Here is a 27,127-nt window from a genome sequence, read left to right as displayed (position 1 = left end):
GGAAGGCTGGGGAGAAGGAGCAGTGGTTGTGAGATGCAGGTTTCATACAGGTTACACCTAGATACTCTTGTCTTACCATGAGTAGCTGCTGAATCATTGCACCATTCTTGGTAGGTCTCCAAAGTTAGCTGTGCTGAGCATAAATTTTAGATTATGAGTTATGAATTTTAAAAATACAACATGTAAAAAGTTATTCTAATTGGATGGGCGCGGTGGCTCACGCCTGTAATCCCAGCACTTAGGGAGGCTGAGGTAGGCGGATCACCTGAGTTTGGGAGTTTGAAACCAGCCTGGCCAACATGGTGAAACCCCGTCTGTACTAAAAATACAACAATTAGCCAGGCACAGTGGTGCACACCTGCATTTCCAGCTACTTGGGAGGCTGAAGCACAAGAATCATTTGAACCCGGCAGGTGGAGGTTGCAATGAGCTGAGATCACGCCACTGCACTCCAGCTTGGGCGACAGAGCGAGACTCTGTCTCAAAAAAAAAAAAAAAAAAAAATTGTTGTAGGCTGGCCGCAGTGGCTCACGCCTGTAATCTCAGCACTTTGGGAGGCCAAGGTGGGTGGATCATGAGGTCAGGAGTTCAAGACCAGCCTGGCCAAGATGGTGAAACCCCATCTTTACTAAAAATATAAAAATTAGCCAGGCATGGTGGTGGGTGCCTGTAATCCAAGCTACTTGGGAGGCTGAGCCAGAGAATTTACTTGAACCTGGGAGGTGGAGGCTGCAGTGAGCCGAGATTGCACCACTGCACTCCAGCTTGGGTGACAGAGAGAGACTCTGTCTCAAAAAAAAAAAAAAAAAAAAAAAATTATTGTAATTAAGACAATGAACTTGCTGAACCTTCTTGCCTCTTGAGAAACCTGCTGTATAATACATCTGTAATATATCTGTAACTGCTTTTAATAAACTTAAACTTCCCCGAAGGCAAGGAACTTACTGGTATGTTCGCCCATAAAATGGACCCTGCTACCAACAAAAAAAATGAAGCTTATTGAACTGGACTAATGCGTTAATGGTCGAACCCCAAATCTTACAATACATTAGAGAACAACTGTTCTTATTCCTGAGAGGGAATTCTTTAAAGAAGGAAATACACGTGCTTATAGAGGGCATTTTGGCTCAACTGTCAAAATTTCATTTTCAAAACCTCAGCTTAGGAAACCAAGGGACATGTGCGAGAGCAAGAGGAAAAAATAACGACACATTTTCACATATAAGCATGACCTGAGCACTCTCCCTAGGCAGAGTCTCAAGCGCCATACCTAATTCAGAAATCAGCCATTTAATCAAACTTCTGTAACCATCTGAGTGCATACTGTCTAGTTCTTTACAGAAAAACTTTGCCGATTCCTGGCATAGAGGGTAGAGTTCAGACTTGAGTAAGCTGAAAATCCTTCAAGATCTTATCCCAGACCAATCACCACCACTCGCTAAAATACCATAAACTCTATCCTATTTTATTTTGGACCTACATAATTTTGCATATTGCTTTTTCTTTTTTTCTTTTGAGACAGAGTCTCACTCTGTCCCCCAGGCTGGAGTGCAGTGTCGCAGTGGCGTGATCTCGGCTTACTGCAACCTCCACCTCCCAGGTTCAAGCAATTCCCATGCCTCAGCCTCCCGAGTAGCTGGGATTACAGGCACCTGCTACCACGCCTGGCTAATTTTTTGTGTTTTTAGTAGAGACGAGGTTTCACCATTATTAGCCAGGATGGTCTTGATCTCCTGACCTCGTGATCTGCCTGCCTTGGCCTCCCACAGTGCTGGGATTACAGGTGTGAGCCACTGAGCCCGGCCTCTTTTTTTTTTTTGAGACAGTCTTGTTCTGTCACCCAGGCTAGAGTGTAGTGGCACGATCTAGGCTCACTGTAACCTCCACTTCCTGGGTTCAAGCGATTCTCCTGCCTCAGCCTCCTGAGTAGCTGGGATTACAGGCACCCACCACTGTGCCCAGCTAATTTTTGTATTTTTAGTAGAGACAGCGTTTCACCATCTTGGCCAGGCTGGTCTCGAACTCCTGACCTAGTGATCCACCTGCCTCGGCCTCCCAAAGTGCTGGGATTACAGGCGTGAGCCACCACACCTGGCCTTTTCTTCTTTTCTTTAATCTGAAACTCCATGCAAGGTCTCTAAGTAGACTATTCTCTACATTCATTGTCTTAATCATTTTTATACACTCAGGGCCAAACACTAGGACCATTTAACAACCGGTGAAGAGGTGAATGAACAAACTCTGCCTTCCTGACCCATCCCAACACCTTTGATCTACCTATCCCAGATCCAGGCATTTCAGACTTTATGCATATTTAGGAATAGGAGGGACTGGGTACAGTGGCTCATGCCTGTAATCTCAGCACTTTGGGAGGTTGAGGCAGGCGGATCACTTGAGGTCAGGAGTTCGAGACCAGCCTGACCAACGTGGTGAAACCCTGTCTCTACTAAAAATACAAAAATTAGCCGGGTGCGGTGGTGCATACTGTAATCACAGTTACTTGGGAGGCTGAGGCAGGAGAATCACTTGAACCCGGGAGGCGGAGGTTGCAGTGAGTCAAGACCATGCCACTGCACTCCAGCTGGGCAACAAGAGCAAAACTCCGTATCAAACAAACAAACAAAAAGAATAGGAGGATATCCTGGGTCTTAACAGCATAGTTTGATTAACACTTATCACACACAGATAATAAAATAAAATATAATTAACATTAATCATTTAATCTTGATAATTAAGGACTGACCCTTTAGGATCTTTCTATTGGGGGCGGGGACATTATGATGAAAGTCAATTAGGTGAACATCATTGATCCCACCTCCATCACCTTGCAGATGAGAAATAAAAAGGCATTTTCTGATTCCTCAGCCATAACCAGGAAATTGTTGTCTTCAAGAAATACTAGGCCAGGCATGGTAGCTCATGCCTGTAATCCCAACACTTTGGGAGGCTGAGGCCGGCGGGGATTGGGGGGGGTGCGGCAGGGATCACTTGAGGTCAGGAGTTCGAGACCAGCCTAGCCAACGTGGTGAAACCCCATCCCTACTAAAAATATAAAAATTAGCAAAGCATGGTGGCAGGTGCCTATAGTCCCAGCTACTTGGGAGGCTGAGACAGGAGAATTGCTTGAACCTGGGAGATAGAGGTTGCAGTGAGCCGAGATAGCGCCACTGCATTCCCACCTGGGCGTCAGGGCGAGACTCCGTCTCAAAAACAACAACAACAACTGGACATCAAGTTATTGACCTAGATTATTTGGCTCTTCCTATCAAGAAAGGTTTGACTTTCTAGGAAGTAAAATAGAGATATAACCTAGTTCGAAAGAATGGCTAAGAAAATTAAGAGAGGTAATGTATATAAAGCACTTGGCATCTCGTCTGACCAATAAATGTTACTATCATGATCGTTTATAAAGGTGGCAAAAGCATTCCAGCTACATGATATTTTCACTTGCTGAGATTATGAACACTCAGGAGCTTGCCCAGTGGACATTCACATGCAATGGTTTTTAAGTTGCTGGGGACTTACTGTCTTTCTCGGTGGTCTCTAAGCATATGAGAAGCTTTGGCTGTTCAAGTCAGCAAATAATGATAAAAAATTCTGTGGCACAGTACATATCCAATCCCCTGAAAAAGTCAGCAGCACCTGCTACAATTACAAATAGAAGCCTTAATTCCTCAACACTCAGGTAACTAACTGGTCAGTTGATTTACTGCACTTGTGCCGTTGGTTACATTTTTCTATCTAGTGCAAACGGCCACTACTTAACAGCTCATGGCTACAAATTGCCACAGGTCCCATATTTTACATATTCTACCCTTACACAACTCTAAGGGATAGATACTATGTCTCCCTTTAAAAAATCTGTTTCCGGAGCCAGGCTGGGTGGTTCACATCTATAATCCTAGCACTTTGGGAGGCTGAGGCGGGTGGATCTCTTGACCTCAGGAGTTCAAAACCAGCCTGGGAAACACGGTGAAACCTCATCTCTACAAAAAAATACAAAAATTAGCCAGGTATGATGGCGTGCACGTGTAGTCCCAGCTACTCAGAAGGCTGAGGTGGGAGGATGGCTTGAGCCCAAGAGGTTGAGACTGCAGTGAGCTGTGATCATGCCACTGCACTGCAGCCTGGGCGATGGAGAGAGATACTATCTCAAAAAAAAAAAAAAAAAAAAGTTTCCAACACTTTTTTTTTTTCTCTGACCATAAAAGCAATTTCAAAATTACACCGGTAAGTTATGGGAAAGTGTGAAAACCTTTCTACCACCCATTTGCCATATAATCATTGTGAATATTTTCACTTTGTGTTTTGACTAAAAGAGTGTTTCTTTTGAAGATATCCATTAGGTTTGTTTTTAAGCTGTTTAATATGAAAATGTTCAAATAGTTGCAAAATAGAGATTAGTTTAAAGCACTACACTACTTTTCTTTTTTTTTTTTTTTTTTTGAGACAGAGTCTTGCTCTGTCGCCCAGGCTGGAGTGCAGTTGCCTGATTTTGGCTCACCGCAACCTCCCCTCCCAGGTTCAAGTGATTCTCCTGCCTCAGCCTCCCAGGTAGCTGGGATTACAGGCGCCAACCACCACGCCCGGGTAATTTTCGTAGTTTTAGTAAAGAAGGGGTTTTTAACGTGTTGGCCACACTGGTCTCTGGAACTTCTGACCTCAGGTGATCTGCTCACCTCTGCCTCCCAAAGTGATGGGATTACAGGCATGAGCCACCGTGCCCAGCTGCTACTACTTTTCAAAGGATCAATGGAGCCAGTTTTTTTATTTGTTTGTTTTTGTTTTTGTTTTTTTGAGATAGAGTCTTGCTCTTGTCGCCCAGGCTGGAGTGCAGTGGCGTGATCTCAGCTTACTGCACCTATGCCTCCTGAGTTTAAGTGCTTCTTCTGCCTCAGCCTCCTGAGTAGCTGGGACACAGGTGTGTACCATCACGCCCCGCTAATTTTTGTATTCTTGGTAGAGACGGGGTTTCATCATGTTGACCAGCCTGGTCTTGAACTCCTGACCTCAGGTGATCCACCCGCCTCAGCCTCCCAAAGTGCTGGGATTACAGGTGTGAGCCACCGAGCCTGGCCTCACTTTTTAAAATTTTTTTATTTTGCAACATATCACATAGACCAAAACTTTTGTAGAATACAATTAAAGTTAATCATTAGCAAGATGGACAGGCACCTGGATGTTGTGGCAATGTCAGACTATAGTTTCTAAATACATCTTTCAACCTCTGGACTCATCACAGGTAAGTCACAAACAGTCCACAGATCACCACTAGTCACTCCTCTCTGGCATGAAGTCACTCGCCTGCTGATCCCACACTAGGACAATCATCAACTCTCATTAGGAGGAGGCCTAGGGAGGAGGCATACGCAGATTGCTCAAGACGTGAAGCCAAGTGGAAGCAGAGTCAGGATTTGAACCCATCTGTCTGACTCCCATGGAAAAGCAGTTAATAATTTCCTCAAGTGCAAGGCACCCCAGATCAAGGAGATACGGAACTTATGGGCCTTTGCAAGGAATGCCGGTAGAAAAAACAAACCCACAACACAAGGTTATAGCTTCGAATGGGAAGAATCTTCTAAGTTCTCGAGACTCCTATGATATCACTCTCCCCAGGGGAAAGAACCCAGCAAAACAAAAGCAGATACATACACAAGAATGTTCTAGCCACACATTTGTCATTAAGGTCTTTTCCTCTTTTTCTTTCTTTTTTTTTTTTTTTTTTTCTGAGACAGAGTCTTGCTCTGTCGCCCAGGCGGGAGTGCAGTGGTGAGATCTCAGCTCTCGGGTTCAAGTGATTCTCCCGCCTCGGCCTCCTGAGTAGCTGGGATTACAGGCGGGCACTACCACGCCCAGCTATGTATTTTTAGCAGAGACGGGGGTTTCACCATGTTGGTCAAGCTGGTCTCGAACTCCTGACCTCATGATGCTGCCTCAGCCTCCCAAAGTGCTGGGATTACAGGCGTGAGCCACCAAGCCTGGGTTTCTTTTGGTTTTTATGTTTGGCTCATAAGCGTGGTCAGCTGGTGTCAGAGGTTAAGGAGGCCGCCAGGTAAGAAGCTCTCTGGGTAGGGACAGAACCGGTTTTAAAAGCCTGGCTCAGCTGGGCACGGTGCCTCAAGCCTGTAATCCCAGCGCTTTCAGAGGCCAAGGCGGGTGGATTGCTGGAGCTCAGGAGTACAAGAACAGCCTGGGCAACATAGTGAGACCTCCTCTCTACAAAAAATACAAAAATTGGCCAGGCGTGGCCAATAATACCACCTTCTTGGGAGGCTGACATGGGAGGATCGCTTGAGCACGGGAGGCGGAGGCTGCAGTAGCTGAGATGCTGCCCACTGCACTTCAGCCTGGGCGACAGAGCGACACCCTGTCTCAAACAACAATAAAATAAATAAATGCCTGGCTCAGTTGACACTCTTCCTCTTCCGCCCCAACACTGAAGGGACCCGGACAGTTCTGAGCCCTGCCTGAATGCAGCTGCCCCATCTCTATGACCGCGGGAACTGTCTAGATTTCACACCCAGTGTCAAACATGCCCTCGGCCAAAGTCGGAATTGAGTCTGGGTCACCCGTCCAAGACGCTGGTCCCTGCTCCACCGCTGCTACTACAAAGGGACTGAGTCTAGCTTCCAGCCAGGCCTTCGGGAGGCACTCCAGGCGGGGACTAAGCGCAGTCTCGCCAGGCTGCAGAACCCGTGGCCAGCAGAGGCGGCCCCTGCCCGAGCCCTGGATTCAATTTGCTGTTGTTCATTCCGAGAAATTCGGAGACTGGGGCCACGCTGGCTTTCCCGGCGCGGGCGCGCGGGTGGGGGAGGTGGCGCAGCCGAGGTTACCGGCTTCACGGAGGGGCACCGAGTGTCCTCTCCCGGAGAGGGGTGTCCCGGCGGCCAGGACGCCAGGAGGGGTGCCCCCCGTCTTCCTGCTCCTGCCCAGCTCCTGTCTGGAACTCCTGGCCGCCCACCCCAGCCCCGCTGCGGGCTCCCCGCGGGCCCCTCTAGCCCTGGGCACCCCGCAGACCCCCACCCGGGGCACCCGCAGGTTCCCACCTGATCTGAGCACTCCGCATATCCCACCCACCAGGAGCACCCCACAGATTCCCACCCACTCTGAGCACCCGGCAGATTCCCCCCACCCCACGATCCGGGAGTCCCCCAGCCCCAACATGCTGCGGCTGCGCCCGCGTCCCGCCGCGGAGGCCCAGGCCCGGCTCACCTGGCGGGGCCGCGGCGGCGGCGGCGAAGACTCCGAGCAGCAGCAGCAGCGACCACAGCAGCGTCGGTCGCATGGCCCCGGGCGCTCGGCGGCGGCTCAGGTCGCGGCCGGGGCCCCGCTCGGGGTCCGCGGAGCCGCTCACGTCGCCGCCCAAACCGCCATGGCGAGCGCAGGGCGCGCAGGGCCCGCCTCTTCCCGAGCGGCAGCGGGGCGTCCCGGTGGAGGGGATTCGGCTTGGCCGCCCGCGCCCCCGCCCCCGCCCCCGCCCCGTCCCGCCCCCGAGGCCACCGCCCCCGCGCGGGACTTTCCCGCTCCGGGAACCGCGGCCCTGGGGGGCCTCTGCGGCTGCAGCGCGGGGACCCCACGCAGCCGGCCTCCCAGAGCGCGGAGCCTCCCGGAACGTCCTGGAGACTGGAGCCCCGCGGGACGCCCACTTTCGGGGGCCGCGATCCTTCCGGAAGGGCCCCGCGAGACCCCGGCCCAGGCCCCCGGGCGTTCCCTGGAGCCCCCACCCCTCCTGACCCCCCCGCAACTCTCCTCTCGGGTGCTTGATCGCACAATTCGAGGATTCGCCCCTTTAGTCGAAATGTTTGCTTTAATAGCCCCCAAAGTACATATTAAGCTTTCAACTCTCCCCCGCCCCCCTCCCCCTTTTTTTGAGACGGAGTCACCAGGCTGGAGTGCAGTGGGGCGATCTCGGCTCACTGCAACCTCCGCCTCCCGTCAACCCCATTTTGAAAAGGGTTTTAAGGGGAAGCAGTTAGAAAGGGCCCAGTGAAGGAGGAGGTGGGGCTCTGGGGGTGGGGGGAATGGCCTCCGAGCAGGGGGAGGGAGAGACAGAAACTTCCAGCATTTCTAAATGGCGTGGGGTTTGCCCTGGAGCCGGCGGCGGTGCACGAGTAGGAAGTCCTTTAGCAGCTGGGCAGCCGCAGGCCCGCTCCCCAGCCCGAGCCTGCACCATGTCGTTTGACGCCTGTTGGGAGAGGGTTTTAAATCTGCCCTGTTCTTCCAAGATGCGTCATAAAGCTAGCGCAGCAAAGGAGGGACGCGGTGCAGGGAGACCAAGAATTTAAAAACAGGTCGTCCCGGGAGCCCACTGGACACGTTAGCAAAAATGGGTTTTGCAACATAGAGCTTTTCTTTTGCTCTTCCCACATTCTTGCATATCCTCTTTGTAGAACTATTTTGAAATTGGCCACGCTCGTGAAAATATGTGATGAAATACCTCGCAGACAATTGAATTATGCATTGGATATTTCTAGATACAGAGATGTATTTATATGTTACACGAAAAAAGCGGGCGATAACTTGGAATCACTTCAAAAAGGATGCACTGATGCCAGGCGCGGTGGCTCACGCCTGTAATCCCAGCACTTTAGGAGGCCGAGGTGGGCGGATCACACGAGGCCAGGAGTTGGAGACCAGCCTGGCCAATATGGCTGAAACCCGTCTCTACTAAAAATACAAAAATTAGTCAGGCGTGGTGGCCGGCGCCTGTAATCCCAGCTACTTGGAGGGCTAAGACAGGAGAATCACTTGAACCCGGGAGGCGGAGGTTGTAGTGAGCGGAGATTGCGCCACTGCACCCCGGCCTGGGTGACAGACCGAGACTCCATCTCAAAAAAACAAAAAAAAAGGCACTGAAAATGACAGGATTGCAAGAAGGATTCTGTTTTCAAACAAATAAAATTACAAGAAAACGACCGGGTGAAAGATGCCAACATTCTAACAAGAAATCGGTTATGGGATCACACAAGTGTCATCCGCCTCAGGGGATGTAACCGAATGCTGGTTCAGTCGCTGGCTGCTTGCAGAGTCTAACAAGAGCAAGATGTGGTGGAAAGAAAGTGATTTTATTTCCAAAGCTAGCAAGGGGAAGTGGTTGGATTCCTATCCCCAAAGCAATCACGTTGAATTGTGGGATATGGGGAGTGGGAAAGGCAAGGGTTATTTATTTATTTATTTATTTATTTATTTATTTGAGACAGAGTCTCCGTCACCCAGGCTGGAGTGCAGTGGTGTGATCTCTGCTCACTGCAAGCTCCGCCTTCTGAGTTCACACCATTCTCCTGCCTCAGCCTCCCAAGTAGCTGGGACTGCAGGCGCACGCCACCACACCCGGCTAATTTTTTGTGTTTTTTGTAGCGATGGGGTTTCACCGTGTTAGCCAGGTTGGTCTCGATCTCCTGACCTCGTGATCTGCCTGCCTCGGCCTCCCAAAGTGCTGGGATTACAGGCGTGAGCCACCGTGCCCGGCCAAGGCAAGGGTTTAAAACGGGAAAACGATGTGGAAGTCAGGCAAGGATTATGCTAAGTACACTGTCTGTTTGTCTTGTTCCGGTGGCTGTCTTGGGTCCTAGTCCACAGGAAGCCTGTGGTCTGGCATCATCTCAACAATGGCTGGATTCTTAATTAGACGCCTTGAGGTCATATCTGGAATTTTGCAGAAGAATCTCCAGGCTTGGTCTGTCTGTCTCAAGATTAGCGTCTGGAACCTCTAAGAAGGCACGTAACTAGACATGGGCATACAGTTAGATAAATGTGAAGGGAGTTTATACGGTGAAGAAGGGAGGGACATGGAGTCCATTTTAAGGCTAAGGGAAAAGGCTTCTGCAGTTTGTTTCAAGGTTACATCTTTGATGGCTGGGCGCGGTGGCTCACGCCTCTAATCCCAGCGCTTTGGGAGGCTGAGCCAGGTGGATCACCTGAGGTCAGGAGTTCAAGACCAGCCTGGCCAACATGGTGAAACTCGTCTCTACTAAAAATACAAAAATTAGCCAGGCATGGTGGCATGTGCCTGTAATCCTTGCTACTTGGGAGGCTGAGACAGGAGAATCACATGAACCCAGGAGGTGGAGGTTGCCGTGAGCTGAGATCATGCTGCTGCACTCTAGCCTGAGCCACAGAGCAAGACTCTGTCTCAAAAAAAAAAAAAAAAAAAAAAAAAAATTGTAACCTGTATATCATTCTAAAGAAATACTTTTGGCCAGATGTGGTGGCTCACACCTGTAATTCCAGCACTTTGGGAGGCCGAGGTGGGTGGATCACCTGAGGTCAGGAGTTCAAGACCAGCCTGGCCAACATGGTGAAACCCCATCTCTACTAAAAATAGAAAAATTAGCCAGGCATAGTGACAGGTGCCTGTAATCCCAGCTACTTGGGAGGCTGAGGCACGAGAATTGCTTGAACCTGGGAGATGGAGGTTGCAGTGAGCTGAGACAGCACCACTGCACTCCAGCCTGAGTGCAGAGTAAGGCTCCATCTCAAAAAAAAAAAAAAAAAAGAAAAGAAAAGAAAAAGAAATACTTTTGTGCCTAATTTTATAGTGAGTTGTGTATTTGTTTATAAAGGGGGCTCCATATATTATATACACTTCAGCCCTACAAACCCTGAATCTGCACCATCCCTTTCCATTAATTCCTTACCTTGTAATCAGTTGATCTTCCTGAAGCATTTCTAATAGCCTAGAGGGACTCCTCTCACCTCCCTCAGGAGAGTGGGTGGGGGATGGCAGAAAGAAGCCAACATTTTTTGCTGGCCAGTGGTGCTTCTCTAGGTATTATAACACTCAGACCTCCCAGGTAGGCAGGCGATGGCTGTCCCATGGGGACACCAGCAGAGTTCAGTGACTTGGCCTGTGGTGGGTTTGCACTGCGGTAGGTCTGCTAAACTGTAACTGCATTTCCTAGAATTCCCCTCCCTGAAAAGTTCTGAGGTAACGTGGGCAGGGAAGGATGTTTGTGTGTGTCTTGGTCCATTTTCTGTTGCTTATAACAGAATATCTGAAGCTGGGTAATTGATAAAGAAAAGGCATTTATTTCTTACATTTTGGGAGGCTGAGAAGTCCAAGGTCTAGGGACTAAATCTGGTGAGGGCCTTCTTGCTGGTGGAGATTCTCTGCAGAGTCATGAGGTGGTCAGGGCATCACATGGCAAGGGGGGCTGAGGGTGCTAAGGTGCTCAGATTTATCGTCCTCTTTTTTTTTTTCTTTTGAGATGGAGTATCACTCTGTTGCCTAGGCGGAGTGCAATGGTGCAATCTTGGCTCACTGCAACCTCTGCCTCCAGGGTTCAAGCAATTCTCCTGCCTCAGCCTCCCAAGTAGCTGGGATTACAGGCACCTGCCACCACACCCGGCTGATTTTTGTATTTTTAGTAGAGTTGGTGTTTCACCTGTTGCCCTGGTCTTGAACTACTGACCTCAAGTGATCCACCTGCCTCGGCCTCCCAAAGTGTTGGGATTACAGGAGTGAGCCACCATGCCCATCCCCTCTTTTATGAAGCCACCAGCCCCACTCCCATGATAATCCATTGGTCCATGAATGAATCCACCCATCCATGAGGGCAGGATCACCATAACCAATCACCTCTGAAAGGCCTCATTCCTCCATACTGCCATATTGGGAATCAAATTTCCAGCACGTGAAATCTGGGGACACATTCAAACCCTAGCAATGTGCGAGACTTGGAAGATGGAAGGAAAGGTGCAGCCATATTCCTTTACCCTTGGGAGGCTGGGGCAGGGCACAAGGCATCCATCTTTGCAGCTCCCGACCTGTGGCTTCTCTGCTGACGTCCTAGATGGCAGGGATGCAGACAGGCTCCAGGCTCCTCCAGCTCCCCATGGATCTCATGTGGTCGTGTAAGCTGGAGGTGTGGAGATGGAGAGCAGGGTGAGGAGGGTGGCAGCTGAGCCTTAGATTTCAGCTTGTCCCTGCTTCCTCCATCTCTTGTCCACCTTCTCTTCCCAGCCTCCTGCCCTGAGGACTTCAGGCTCCAGTACCGGACAGGGGAAAATTGTCTCTCCTGGACTGTGCACACATCTCTCATGTTTATGTGAGGTCAAATCTCTGTACTATAACAACACACACACACACACATCACATCACATGATGGTTTTGCTTGTTGGATCAAAATCTGGCTGATCATGCCCCAAATCACACAGCCAATGAGTGGCAGTGTGGGCTCCTAGCCAGGCCTGTCTAGTGCCAAAGCCCCCTGCATTTCACAGCAAACTTCTCATCATGCTGTTCAGTTTTCTCGTAATGAGACCCAGCTCTGTGCCCAGTCCAGCGCTCCACAGCTCCCCATGACCCGGCTATTCCATCAGTGAGTCTTTGAAATTGTACTTCGTGAAGGTCACATGTGCCCTACTTGTCTGCCTCTTCCTCTGCTGTTCACCCCACCTGTTTGCACCTCTCCCTGCCTTCATCTACAACGCCTCCCCCAACCCCCACTCCTGCCATACCCACAGTCCAAATTCTACAACTTCTGGACTCCATTTCCTGAGAACTCTGTTGCCTTCTCTGACTACCATCTTCCACTGTTTGCTGCCATTTTGTGTCATCGTTGGTGTCCGTGGGGATTGACATAGCCAAAGGCAGGGCCGCTGACACCTGTGAGTGGGTAGGTGAGTGTCTTCCCTGGATTCAACAGAGCTATAAGAGCTCCGAGCTCAAAGTAGGCCTTGATCATTACCAAGTGGGGCCTTGATATGTGACTTGGTGCCCCCTTGTTTCAAGAAATTCCAGGATCAAGGTCAGAGGAATTGGCATGTTAGCGAAAGGATGAATTCCCTTAGGTCTCCGGTGATGGGCTGGGTTTTTCTCACTGTTTGTCATGGGCCACAGCCCCCTCCTTTCACCAGCCTACACTTGTTGCATTTCTACTTCCCCAGTGGGGCCATCATAAAACATCATTCCAGTAATGCCAAGTCTTCTCTAGTCTTTTGCCTCCTGTCTGGGACCCTCACAAGAGTAACTATTACACATACAGCATTCTACATTTAATTCCTCCTGAAAACAGGGAATGAATGATATCCTGATTTTTTTTTTTTTTTTTGAGACAGAGTCTTGCTCTGTCACCCAGGCTGGAGTGCAGTGGCACAATCTCGGCTCATTACAACCTCCGCCTCCTAGATTCAAGTGATTCTCGTGTCTCAGCCTCCCGAGTAGCTGGGATTACAGGCGCCCACCACCATGCCTGGCTAATTTTTGTATTTTTAGTAGAGACGGGGTTTCACCATGTTGGCCAAACTGGTCTTGAACCCTTAGCCTCATGTGATGTGCCCGCCTCAGCCTCCCAAAGTGCTGGGATTACAGGCGTGAGCCACTGCGCCCGGCCGATATCCTGAAATTTGTCAGGGAGAAGAGACAACAGGCAGAGAAAAGAAAATCTTCCAGTTCCTTTTTAACTCCTTGAAAAACAGGAGACTCCTACACTTTAAGTATACGAAGCTTTAATATTCCTGACTTTGGTATGTAGGAAAAGCACCCACAACCCCAGGGCCACAGCCCAGGGCCTGGGAAGCTGCCAGTAATAACTAGAAGGCCCAGGCCTGAGATTTTTTTTTCATGAGTTCTCAGGACAGGACTTGTGTAACGAATCCTCTTGGGTTTTGTAATTCAGAAAAACTCAAACCAATCCCCATTTCCTGGAAGGATTAAGAGCCTATCATTTTTTCTGTGTGTTTAAATTTGCTCGCCGACTGGGTGCGGTGGCTCACTCCTGTAATCCCAGTGCTTTGAGAGGCTGAGGCAGGAAGAATCCCTTGAGCCCAGGAGTTGGAGACCAGCCTGGGCAACACAGCAAGACCTCGTCTCTACAAAAAATTTTTAAAAATAAAAATTAGCTGGGAATGGTGGCCTATGCCTATAATCCCAGCTGCTCAGGAGGCTGATATGGGAGGATTGCTTGAGCCGAAGAGTTCAAAGCTGCAGTGAGCTATGGTCGCGCCACTGTACTTTAGCCTGGGTGATAGAGCAAGACTCTGTCTCAATAATAATAATAATAATTTTGCACTCTGGGATCCTGCAGACTTCCAGGAAAAACCTGGCAGCTTGGGCATGAGTAGGAGCAGTTTATTAACCAAGGGCTCATGCTAGGTAGCAGCTGCTGGAAGGCAGTGGTCCACAACCTTTTTGGCACCAGGGACCAGTTTCGTGGAAGACAATTTTTCCAAGGACCAGGCGGGGGGTGGGGGGCGGGGGAGCAGAGAGGAATGGTTTCGGGATGATTCAAGCACATTCCATTTATTGTGCACTTTATTTCTATAATTATTACTTTATAATATATAATGGAATAATTATACAACTCACCATAATGTAGAATCAGTGGGAGCCCTGAGCTTGTTTTCCTGGAACTAGGCGGTCCCTTCTGGGGGTGATGGGAGACAGTGACAGATCATCTGTCACTAGATTCTAATGAGGAGTGTGCGACCTAGATCCCCTGCGTGTGCAGTTCACAATAGGGTTCACGCTCCTATGAGAAGCTAGTGCCTCTGCTGATCTGACAAGAGGCAGAGCTCAGGGGCGAGCAATGGGGAGCGGCTGTAAACACAGATGAAGCTTTGCTTGTAGCTCAACCCTGTTCATGAGCAGTGGTTGGGGACCCCTTCTGTAAGCCACAGCCAGGAGGAGGCCCATGGGGCATCTGATGAGTCACTACAAGGCTGTGGGCAAACTGGGAGCTATGCCCATATCCTCTAATAAGAAGAGGTACCATTTATTGACCTCCTGCCCTGTGCTGTATATATCGCTCTGCCAACCCTCATAACACATCTATGAGGTAAGGGTAATGGCCATTTATCTTGATTTCTGACTGTCCAGCATCTTTGGAACGCTCTTGCTGTACTGGGAGGATTTTCAGTCTTGTGAGTATTTACTGCTTCCAGAAAATTCAAATTCCCAACCTCCCTTGCAGCCATGCTTTCCAGCCTGTGTCAACCCCACCTTCTGTGGGAGCCTCCTCCCACTATACACCTTCACTGGACCCAGAATCACGCACGATTTCACCTCAAAGAATCACCTGGAGCTCCCTACACACCCCCAATTCCTTGACAATTTTTCATGAGGGACATCAGTTCCATATAACCCAAAGAATCTAATGTCACATATTCTAAAAGTGAAAAACAGTTGTTATTCTAACTCTCTTTCTTTGCAAACATACATATGAATACCCTTTCAGATACTCTTTACCTTGTTTATTGTGACTCTCTTTGCTTTCAAAAAATATATTTGAATCTTTTTTCCAAACATGTATTTTGATTTGATTACTGCTACTTTTCGGGTTTGGAAAGTGTGTACTTGAACCTCTTGTAAATCTTGTATTCTCTGAGTTTGTTCACCTTCAAGAGCATGACTTCCTCGTGTGTGTGTGTGTGTGTATGCATGTGTATACGTGTCTTGGGAAGGGCTTGGTCTTTGGCTATGCCAATATGTAAAAAAAGAGCCCATAGGCCGAGCGCGGTGGCTCACACCTGTAATCCCAGCACTTTGGAGGGCCGAGGCAGTGGATCTCACGAGTTTGAGACCAGCTAGCTAACACGGTAAAACTCTGTCTCTATTAAAAATACAAAAATTAGTCAGGTGTGGTGGTCCATGCCTGTAATCCTAGCTACTCGGGAGGCTGTGGGAGGATTGCTTGAAGCCGTGAGGCAGAGGTTGCAGAATCATGCCACTGCACTCCAGCCTGAGCAACAGAGCGAGACTCTGTCTCAAAATACATAAATTAAATAAATAAATACATAATTTTTTTTAAAAAGAGCCCATAAAACAGAGATGTGAGAAACAGAAGTGAAGATGTCACCGGCTTCTGCCTGATGGGTGCTCATTTTATGTAGATTGTTAAGGAAATAGCAACAGTCACTATCTCAAAAACACCTGTGCTGGGCCGGGCAAGGTGGCTCACGCCTGTAATCCCAGCACTTTGGGAGGCCCAGGCGGGCGGATCACGAGGTCAGGAGATCGAGACCATCTTGGCTAACACGGTGAAACCCCGTCTCTACTAAAAATACAAAAAATTAGCCGGGCGCGGTGGCGGGCGCCTGTAATCCCAGCTACTCAGGAGGCTGAGGCAGGAGAATGGCATGAACCCGGGAGGCGGAGGTTGCAGTGAGCCGAGATAGCACCACTGCAGTCCGGCCTGGGCGACAAAGCAAGACTCCGTTTCAAAAAAAAAAAAAAACACCTGTGCTTGCCTTGCCACAGCAGAACCACACCGTAGGAATCAGTCTCAGTGAATCCAGTCCCGGTTTTGCAACCACACAGAAGTTGCCAGTCAGCGTTTCTGGTGACAGAACCACATTGCCACACTGACGGGGTGCAATACTAGCCACAAATGAAGAAACTCGATGTTTTCATTTTCTTAGGAAGCCTGCCTGGGAGCACATGGGTGGCTTCCAAGGGGTTTTGAAATGCTGGGGCCACACTAAGGGACTTCACCCTTCCATGTAGGACTCTCAAGATGCAGGGAACCAGGCTGAGGATGCCCAGCTCAGAGATGGGTGGGCCAGTCTCTTCTGCCAGTGCACCCCATGGAGGTCTGGCCGGGCCCCCAGTTCTTGGAAGCTGGATTCGTTTCCTATGGCTGCGGTAATGCATCCCCCCAAACTTAGTGGCTTAAAACAAAAATTCATTCTCTTATAGTTTTAGAGGTCAGACATCCCAAATGGGGCTGGGCGCTCATGCCTGTAATCCCAACACTTTGGGAGGCTGCGATGCGAGGATCACTTGAGTCTAGGAGTTGAGAACAGCCTGGGCAACACAGCAAGACTCTGTCTCTACAAAAAATAAAACATTAGCCAGGCGTGGTGGTGGGCACCTGTAGAGGACTACTCAAGAGGCTGAGTTGGGAGGATCACTTGAGCCCAGGAGTTTGAGGCTGCAGTGAGCTATGATTGCACCACTGCATTCCAGCCTGGGTGACAGAGTGAGACCCTGTCTATAAAAAAGGAAGGGACATCAGTTCCATATAACCCAAAGCCTGGGTAACAGAATGAGACCCTATCTATAAAAAAGAATAGGAAAAGAAAGGGAGGGTGGTGGTGCATGCCTGTAGTCCCAGCTACTAGGGAGCCTGAGATAGGAGGATCTCTTGAATCCAGGAGGCAGAGATTGCAGTGAGCCGAGATGGTGCCACTGCACTGCAGCCTGGGCAACAGAGTGAGACTTTGTTTCAAAAAAAAAAAAAAAAAAAGAAGGAAGGAAGAAAGAGAGAAACCCAAAATGGATTGGCAAGGCTGTGGTCCTTCCAGAGGCTCTGGGGAGAATCAGTTCCTTGCCCTTTGCAGCTTCTAGTAAGGCTGCCACATTCCTTTTTTCTTTTTTTGGGACGGAGTCTCACTCTGTTCTCCTGGCTGCAGTGCAATGGTGTGATCTGGGGTCACTGCAAACTCCGCCTCCTGGGTTCAAGCGATTCTCGTGCCTCAGCCCCCTGAGTAGCTGGGATTAGAGGCACATGCCACCAGGCCTGGCTATTTTTTTTTTTTTTTTTTTTGTATTTTTAGTAGAGATGGGGTTTTGCCATTTTGGCCAGGCTGGTCTTGAACTCCTGACCTCAGGTGATCCGCCCGCCTTGTTCCCCCAAAGTGCTGGGATTACAGGCGTGCGCCACTGCGCCCGGCCGCATTCCTTAACTCATGCTCCCTGCTTCCATCTTCAAGCCATCTTCAAACCACCCTAATCTCTGCTTCCATCCCCACCCCTCCTCCACGGACCCTCCTGCCTGCCTCTTCCCCATGCGAGGACTGTTGTGATGACATTGGGCTCACCCAATAATCTAGGATCATCTTTCCGTCTCGAGACCCTTCGCTTAGTCACATCTGCCAACTCCCCTTTATCATGGAAGGTAACATATTCGCAAATGTTGGGGGTTAGGTTGTGGACATCTCTGGGGGTCATTATTCAGCCCACCATAGGGGCTACACAGAATGACACTGGACAGATAGGTGGCAGCTCTCAGCGTCTGGACCTTGGACTCTTTGCCCCACTTCCATTTTGGCCTGTCCCCTTCACCCCTGCCCAGCGTGAGTGCGTGCGCATACACACACACACACACACACACACACACACACACACACACCCAACCCCCCCTCCCAACACACACCCAGAGCCTGGCAGCCCTAGGCTGCCACCACGCCAGCATTCCCCTCCTCTCAAAATCTGCAGGCCTGTGGCCCTTATAGGGCTACATTTCCTGGGGCTGGTTCTTGTCCTTTTCTTGTTAAATTCAGTGTATTGTTAAATTAGCTTAGTCAAAGCCTGCCTTCCACTAAGGAGGAGGTAGAGAGATTAAAATTGCTTTCTGGGGCTGGGATTCAGGGCAAGTGAGGGTGGAAGGGAGTTGCTGCGCTTCTTGAATAATCTATCCAAATCCATTTATGGACAAGACTACAATTTTCTGGTTGTGAAAAGGTAACAGTGGGGACCTGGCCTGGGCAGTGTGGCCACTTAGTTCTACAGGAGGGAGGGAGAGGTTACTGGGACAGCAGGGTTCTTTATTTAACTCCTTCCTCTCCACAAGCAGTTCTTTCTGGGAACACATTCCCCTTGCAGAGGCTCATGCCAGGACCAAAGCTTCCAGGGCAAGCTGGTGTGCGGTCTAAGGATCCAAGTCTCCTGGGGGCCAGGCATGGTGGCTCACACCTGTAATCCCAGCACTTTGGGAGGCCAAGACGGGCGGCTCACTTGAGGTCAGGAGTTCGAGACCAGCCTGGCCAATATGGTGAAACCCTGTCTCTACTAAAAATACAAAAATTAGCCAGGCATGGTGGTGGGCACCTGTAATTCCAGCTACTCGGTAGGCTGGGGCAGGAGAATCGATTGAATCCAGGAGGCAGAGGTTGCAGCGAGCTGAGATCGTGCCACTGCACACCAGCTTGGGCAACAGAGTGACACTCCATCTCAAAAAAAAAAAAAAGAAAAAAAAGAGAAGGGCAGTTTACAGGCACACAGGTTTTGCTTTCAGTCTGACTTCTGCTATGGACAATGGCTATTTTTGCTTTTGTTAGGATTTGTACCTCTGTGGGGGCCCTTAGTATATGGACTAACTTGAAATTTTAATTGAGTTGGAACTTGTAAACTTAAATACACAAGTTTTTTGTTTGTTTGTTTGTTTTTGCTTTTAAAGACAGGATCTCTGTTGCCCAGGCCAGAGTGCAGTGGCACAATCATATTTCACCGCAGCCTGGAACTCCTGGGGTCAAGCCATCCTCCTGTCTCAGTCTCGTGAGTAGCTGGGACTACCAATACGTGCCGCCACATGAGCTAATTTAAAAAAAAATTCTTTTAAAGATGGAGTCGTAGTATGTCGCCCAGGCTGGTCTCGAACTCCTGGCTTCAAGTGATCCTCCCACTTCAGCCTCCCAAAGTGCTGGGATTACAGGCGTGAGCCACCACACCCAGCCCATAAATTTTTCTAACTTTTTTGTTGCTGTTGTCTTTATAATAGTAGTACTTGGGCCAGGCGTGGTGGCTCACGCCTGTAGTCCCAGCACTTTGGGAGGCTGAGGTGGGTGGATCACTTGAGGTCAGGAGCTCAAGACCAGCCTGGCCAACACAGTGAAACCCCGTCTCTACTAAAAATACAAAAATTAGCTGGGCGTGGTGGCACACACCTGTAATCCCAGTTACTCAGGAAGCTGAGACAGGAGAATCACTTGAACCTAGGGTGGAGGTTGCAGTGAGCCAAGATGGCGCCACTGCACTCCAGCCTGGGTGACAGAGCAAGACTCCGTCTCAGGAAAAAAAAAAAAAAAAAAAAGTAGTACTTGTTCATTGTCAAGGAACTACAAAATACAGAAAAGTATAAAGAAGACAAAACAATTCCTCCATAATCTTACAATACAGAAATGGCCAAAATTCATATCCTGAAACTCCTCAATTTTTAAGCACCAGCAAAACGGCCAGAAGGCAGCATTATTTCACCCTTTCTGAGAAGTGTGTAGAAACCACACACAGGACAGGAGAGGAAGGAACCTTTTGCTTCTCCTGTGTTTCCAGATTGTATGAAAATCAGGTTGCCTATAGTTTCAGGACATTCTCTACAGGTATAGTCTTGACTTTGCAAAGCCCTGAACACGCCTTGACCAGTGATAAGAGGAGATGCCGAATGCCTCACATTCACTGTCAGCAGCCCTCAAGCTTCAGCCTTCCTTGGCCAACTCCCGGGTATAGTGACTTCCCAGTACAGTCATGGGCACTGGGCGTAAGCCATTATGTAGAGATTATGCTACATTTTGTGAGTGTTAAATACATTGTTAATGTAATGTCCTTTCTTTTGCAGAATCTTAAACTATTGTCACTGTGAACTTTCTTTTTATCTTGGAAACCTCAAACATCATAGTGTGTGACTTCTAGTGTATCCATACAAAACAGATCCAAGCAAAGCAAACACGAATTCATGTGGGTACCTTTGTGGATGAGGGCAAGAACACAGACAGCCTAGGGGCGGTGGAGCATGTTCAGAAAGGACGCGGTGGTCTGGAATATGGTGCCTTCTCTCCCTTCCTCCCTCCTTCCCTCCCTCGCTTCTTTCATGTATTTAGCACATATTTACTTACTGAGCATCTACTCTGTGCTAGGCACTGTTCTGAGCACAACAGATAAAAACTCTGAGCTTGCGGAGCTTATGTTTTAGTGGCAGCGACAGAGAATGCCCGGTCAATCACTGAACACAGCATCTAGTGTCTGGAACCACGGTGATCGTGCAATGCAGAGGACCATGAGTGGACTGCAAGTTGGATTACATCCAGTCCCAGGTGATTCTCTTGGGGTCTGCAGTAGGAGAGTCTGTCAAATCCCCTCCTTTTCCTCTGTTCTGGCATTAGTGGTAGATCCCCAGGTGGCTGGACTCTGTGTGGGAGGTGGGGAGCCCCTGGCAGGAACTGGGGTGGCTCCTCTGGTTGTGCTAGACAAGCACCAATCCACAGAGCTTTTCAACATCCCCAAGGCACTTGGGGGGTGTCCACTGAGTGGCAGTTTCTTCTCATCTGTCAATGGGCTGCACCCCCAACTCACAGTCCCATGACCTCCCCTGGCTTGGGGGAGCCTCCACCCTGCCTGGGCCTCCCAGTTCACGCAGTGGGGAGGGCACCATTCCTCCCAGCACAGTCCAGTCCAACACCCAGGGACCTGGGCACATCCATACATGCCTCCTAACTCATTCCCCCAGGTAGCATAGGGGCATCTAGGCAAAGGAAGCTCCAGAACCCACTTTACTCAAGACCCAGGGACATTCCTGTTTTCCAAATGAACATCACTCACATTGCCTAGGAAACAGCCTCACCTCAAAAAACATTGGCTCAAATAAAGGCAACACTACCAGATATGATATTCTAATGCTGAAGCTTTGACTTATCCAAGTATCAAAAAGAGATTCAGCCAGGTGCGGTGGCTCACACCTGTAATCCAAGCACTTTGGGAGGCCGAGGCGGGAGGATTGCTTGAGCCCAGGAGTTCAAGACCAGCATGGATAATGTGGCAAAGCCCCATGTCTCAAAAAAAAAAAAGAAAAAATTAGAGGCCAGGCACGGTGGCTCACGCCTGTAATCCCAGCACTTTGGGAGGCCAAGGCGAGCGGATCACCTGAGGTCAGGAATTTGAGACCAGCCTGACCAACATGAAGAAACCCCATCTCTACTAAAAATACAAAATTAGCCAGGCGTGGTGGTACATGCCTGTAATCCAAGCTACTCAGGAGGCTGAGGCAGGAGAATTGCTTGAACCCAGAGGGCAGAGGTTGCCATGAGCTGGGATCGCTCCATTGTACCCCAGCCTGGGCAACAAGAGTGAAACTCCATCTCAAAAAAAAAAAAAAAAAAATTAACCAACCTTGGTGGTGTGCACCTGTAGTCCCAGCTACTTGGGAGGCTGAGGCAGGAGAATCGCCCAGGCCCAGGAGTTCGAGGCTGCAGTGAGCCATGATTGCATCACCACATTCCAGCCTGGGTGATAGAGTGAGACCCTGCCCACTCCTCCGCCAAAAAAAAAGAGAGAGAGACAAACTCATTTACTTTTTTATTCCTCAAAAAATATTTACTAAGCACTTCTTAGATGCCAGGCATTGTTCTAGACACTTGAGATACATCGGTGACCAAAGCGTTGTCGCCACACTTCAACTTCAACCTACTGTAGGACTTTTCTTCCTTCCTTCCATTCTTTCTTTCTTTTAAAAATTAAAACCGGGGTCTTGCTTTGTTGCCCAAGCTGGCCTCAAACTCCTGAGCTCAAGCAATCCTCCCACCTTAGCCTTCCGGGTAGCTAGAACTACAAATGTGAGCCGCCCAGCCTGGCCTTCAAGAATTTGGTAATTATCTACAAGTAAGATGTGTTGCATAAATAGGAAGCTAGATGGATCACTGGGCAGATTCGATTACTGAAAACATGATGCACTTCCTATTATAGGCATGAGCCACTGTGCCCAGCCTACTTCCTCTTATAATCCCAACAACATTTATTTCAAAACTGTGTACAACGAGGACATTTTGGGGATAATGGATATTTATGATTTTGATTGTGGGGATGATTTCACATATGTTAAAAACTTATCAAAATATATATTTAAAACATGCATGGCATAATATATACCAGTTATACCTCAATTAAGCTGTGACAAGAGGGAAAAACTACATAGGCACCTTAAAAATAGGGTTGTAAAATGCTCAGTCAGTGATTGCTGCAGTAGTAGTCCATCTGTATGCTCAAATCTGACTTCTTAGAGAACCTTAATAAGAGAATTTTAACCTAGGGATGTCCTACCCTTAATCTGAATTGGGAATTCTGGGATTTCCTCCCACGGAAATCAGTTCAGGACCCATATGTAAAACTGATGCCCACTCGGCAAGCCGCGGTGGCTCACGCCTGTAATCCCAGCACTTTCGGAGGCCGAGGTGGGCGTATCAAGAGGTCAGGAGATGGAGACCAGCCTGGCTAACACGGTGAAACCCCGTCTCTACGAAAAATACAAAAAATTAGCCAGGCGTGGTGGAGGGCGCCTGTAGTCCCAGCTACTAGGGAGGCTGAGGCAGGAGAATGGCGTGAACCCGGGAGGCAGAGCTTGCAGTGAGCTGAGATCACGCCACTGCACTCCAGCCTGGGCAACAGAGTGAGACGCCGTCTCAAAACAAAAACAAAAACAAAAACAAACTGATGCCCATTCAATGCTGGTGGCTCTGACTCCCCAGGTAGTTCAAGGCCTAGAGAAATGCTAGTGTCACTTTGGGCTTGGAGAGGCCAACAACCCAGCCATGTCATAAACTACCTGGGGCTCACCTGCCTCAGGCCGAAGGTCACTGGGACTGCTAAGAAGCAAGAATAAGCCAAGGGGCCAGAGCTCTTCCCACGAGAGCTGCAGATGTCATACTCCAGTCCTGTGTTGAAGGATTTTTAAAAACCAAGTATCAGGCTGGGCATGGTGGCTCACACCTGTAATCCCAGCATTTTGGGAGGCCGAGGTGGGATCACTTGAGGTCAGGAGTTTGAAACCAGCCTGGCCAACATGGTGAAACCCTGTCTCTACTAAAAATACAAAAAGTAGCCAGCCATGGTGGCTACTACCTGTAATCCCAGCTACTTGGGAGGCTGAGGCTCTAAAATCGGTTGAACCCAGGAGGCTCAGGTTGCAGTGAGCCGAGATCACACCACTGCACTCCAGCCTGGATAGCAGAGTGAGACTCCATCTCAAAAACAAAGCAAAACAAAACAAAACAAAAAAAATCAACTATCACAGAATAAAATATTTAGGTTATGGGAAAATAAATTCCAACTCACAGCTCCAAAATCTGAACAGCTCTGAAAATCACAAACATTTTCTTAACTCCTGACTTGAATTAATATCAAACTAGATATAGTCCTTAATTCTTCCATTAAATGTGAAATGGATACACTTTCCCTAGAAAATTAGAAATGGTTTGATTACAGGGTGCTGCCCACAACATGCTGAGAGTGCTACCTAATATTACCTGCACCATATCGCTTTTCTAAAACGCCAAATTAGGCTAGGTGCTCACGCCTGTAATCCCAGCACTTTGGGAGGCCAAGGTGGGAGGGAGGATTTATTGAGGCCAGGAGTTTGAGACCAGCCTGGGCAATATAGTGAGATCCCCCCTCCCATCTTAAAAACAAACCAAAAAACCCAAATCATGAAACATTTCTGGCCCCTGAGGTTCCCAGATAAGGGGTTGTGGACAGGGGCTGATAACACACCCATCTAGTGAACAGCTGTACTTGAGATGTTATTTCGGGAAACGCTCTCAACCCACTTGTAAAGAAGAGAGCAGTATCCCCTTCTCACCTGGGAGGAAAACTGAAGCTCAGAGGCCTTCTGTTAGAGGCCAAATTGGAAACAACAGAACCCACCCTAGCTAGTTTAAGCAGAAAACAAATTAATGGAAGGTCACTGGTAGCAGAATCCTTGGAAGATCCAGGAAGCCGGTTTGGAGGCCCCAAGGCCAGGAAAGGTGCTCAGTTCTCCTTCAGGGGCCGCTAGTGAGCACATTCTTTCCCCACAACCTCACTGGTACCAAGGATATTAGACGGGGTAATATTTGTCCATGAAACTGCCCCCCACCCCCAGGATATCTCATTGTTGTTTGATTTGGATTTTTTGACCGTGGGTGAGGTTGGCCATCCATTGTTGTTTGAGACAGAGTTTCACGCTGGAGCGCAATGGCGCAATCTCAGCTCACCGCAACCTCTGCCTCCCAGGTTCAAGCAATTCTCCTGCCTCAGCCTTCTGAGTAGCTGGGATTACGGGCATGCACCACCACGCCCGGCTAATTTTGTATTTTTTTTTTTAGTAGAGATGGGGTTTCTCCATGTTGAGGCTGGTCTTGAACTCCTGACCTCAGGTGATCCGCCTGCCTCGGCCTCCCAAAGTGCTGGGATTATAGGCGTGAGCCACTGCACCCGGCTGGCCATCCATTGTTTAACAACACTTGAATCTCTTTTTCTATTATCACATCTTTTGTCCCCCACCCCATTTTTTTTTTTGTCTTGTTCTGTTGCCCAGTTTGGGGTGCAGTGGCAGGATCATAGCTCACTGCAACCTCAACTTCCTAGGGTCAAGCCATCCTCCCACCTCAGGCTCCCAAGTAGCTGAGACTACAGGTAGGGGTCACCATGCCCAGCTAATTAAAAAAATATATATAGAGAGACGAGGGTCTCACTAAGTTACCCTGGCCGGTCTTAAACTCCTGGGCTCAAGCCATCCTCCCGCCTCAGCCTCCCAAATGCTGGAATTACAGGCATGAGCTACCAGTCTGGCTGTTGCCCTTTTTTGAGTGGGTTATTGTCTCTTCTAAAAATTGATTCGTGTATACGTGCTCCCTCCCTGGGCACTTAATGCTGGTGACCAGTCCCTACTCCAGGCACTCCACAGGGCAGGACTCACCTTCCCGAAAGCAGTTCCACTAACCTGGGGAGAGCCCAGATGGCAAAGGAAGGCGTGATTGCAGCCTGGGATGGCCGGAAGCACTCTTAGCTAAACCGGGCTTGGACTGCCTGACGCCATCTTCAGAGAGGCTTGGGAAGCTGGGCTCAGCCACGAGGCTGGCTTGGAACTAACGGGAAAAGGGTGGACAGATGAGATTTATCTTCTCAATCATGCCGTTTGGCTAACCTACACTCAATCCAGTCTAGGCAGCTTCGCGATCGGCTTGTAACTTGTATCTAACCCATTTAGTGAGAATAACCAGCTGGTTCACGTAATGCTTGCTGCTATGCGGTTTATGTGAGAAGACACTTTTACCAGTGGTTAAAGTCCTTCGAATTCTTCACTCTTGACAGAGAAGACAAAGGACCTGTGGTTATTATGTTATAACCACACAGTATCAAAGGTTACTTAGCTAAGTGTGAAAGTAACAGTAAGCGCCGCGAACATCAAGGAAACTCAGGAAACTCTTCCTCGAAGCCTTTTGATGACATTCAGCGCTGCATAAAAATCACAGATTCCTCTCAGCTCATATGCACAGGATGCCCAGAAATAAGACTCTGCGGAATGGATTTTCTTGGTACATTCTAAGGTTCATAGAAGAATAATTAGAAGTTCTCGATCAGTTATTTAAAGGGAAGAGAGCCTTTTACTGAGGTCCAGGGTGGTCTAGGTGCACCCTGTTTCTTTCTGGAAACAAATACATAGAAACAGCTCAACTGACTTCTCATTAATAAATGTTTATAGAGAATTGATGAGGCAGCCGGGCACGGTAGCTCACACTTGAAATCCCAGCACTTTGGGAGGCCAAAGTGGGAGGATCACTTGAGATCAGGGGTTTGAGATCAGGCTGGCCAATATGGTGAAACCCTGTCTCTACTAAAAATACAAAAATTAGCCAGGTGTGGTGGCGCATGCCTGTAGTCACAACTACTTGAGAGGCTGAGGCAGGAGAATCACTTGAACCCAGGAGGCGGGAGGTTGCAGTGAGCCAAGATTGCACCATTGCACTCCAGCCTGGGTGACAAGAGTGAAACTAGGTCTCAAAAACAAACAAACCAACCAACAAACAAAAAACCCAAAAAACAAAACTAGGATGATAGGCTGGGCGTGGTGGCTCACGCCTGTAATCCCAGCACTTTGAGAAGCCGAGGAAGGAGGATTGCTTGAGGCCAGGAGTTCGAGACCAGTCTGGGCAATGTAGTAAGACCTCCCTCTCTAAAAAAAAAAAAAAAAAAAAAAAAAAATTTAGCCATGCATGGTGGTGCACACCTGCAGTCCCAGCTACTCAGAAGGCTGAAGCATGTGAATCGCTTGAGCCCAGGAGGTGGAGGTTGCAGTGAGCCGAGATCATGCCACTGCTCTCCAGCTGGGGTGACAGAGCAAGACTCTGTCTCGAAGAAAAAGAAAAAAAAATTGATGCTGAGTAAAAAAAGCCAGTCGCAAAGGACTACATATTGTATGGTTCCATTACTATGAATTGTTCAGTAAAGGCAAATCCATAGAGACAAAAGGTACATTGGTGGTTGTCAGAGGCTGGGGGCGGGGGTGAGGGAGTAGGGTGTGGCTGCTTGATGGGGACACAGTTTCCTTTTGGGGAAGTGAAAATATTTTGGAACGAGATACAGGTGGTGCTTGCACAACAGTGTGAATGTACCAAATGCCTCTGAATCGTACACTTCAAAATGGTTAATTTATGTTATGTGAAT

General features: G+C 48.9%; 1 protein-coding gene across 3 annotated transcripts in view; it reads right to left on the bottom strand.

Annotated features, from left to right (window-relative positions):
- IFNGR2 (interferon gamma receptor 2) overlaps positions 1–7,469 on the bottom strand; it is a 34,059-nt gene extending 26,590 nt beyond the window's left edge. The window contains exon 1 of one of the 3 annotated variants that reach the window (XM_034947937.3): positions 7,213–7,469. In XM_034947937.3, the coding sequence (XP_034803828.1) occupies positions 7,213–7,285 (73 nt within the window). In that variant the 5' untranslated portion in view covers positions 7,286–7,469. Of the gene's footprint in view, positions 1–76; positions 129–6,261; positions 6,363–7,212 lie in introns of those variants that run through there. The other 2 variants (XM_063601303.1, XM_014343157.5) reach the window with 2 other exon arrangements.
- Positions 7,470–27,127: the final 19,658 nt, after the last annotated feature.

The sequence above is a fragment of the Pan paniscus genome, chromosome 22 (genome assembly GCF_029289425.2).
Source record: "Pan paniscus chromosome 22, NHGRI_mPanPan1-v2.0_pri, whole genome shotgun sequence".
Lineage (NCBI taxonomy): Eukaryota > Metazoa > Chordata > Mammalia > Primates > Hominidae > Pan > Pan paniscus.
The sequence above is the reverse complement of the archived record's forward strand: the minus strand, read 5'-3'. Positions and strand labels throughout refer to the sequence as shown.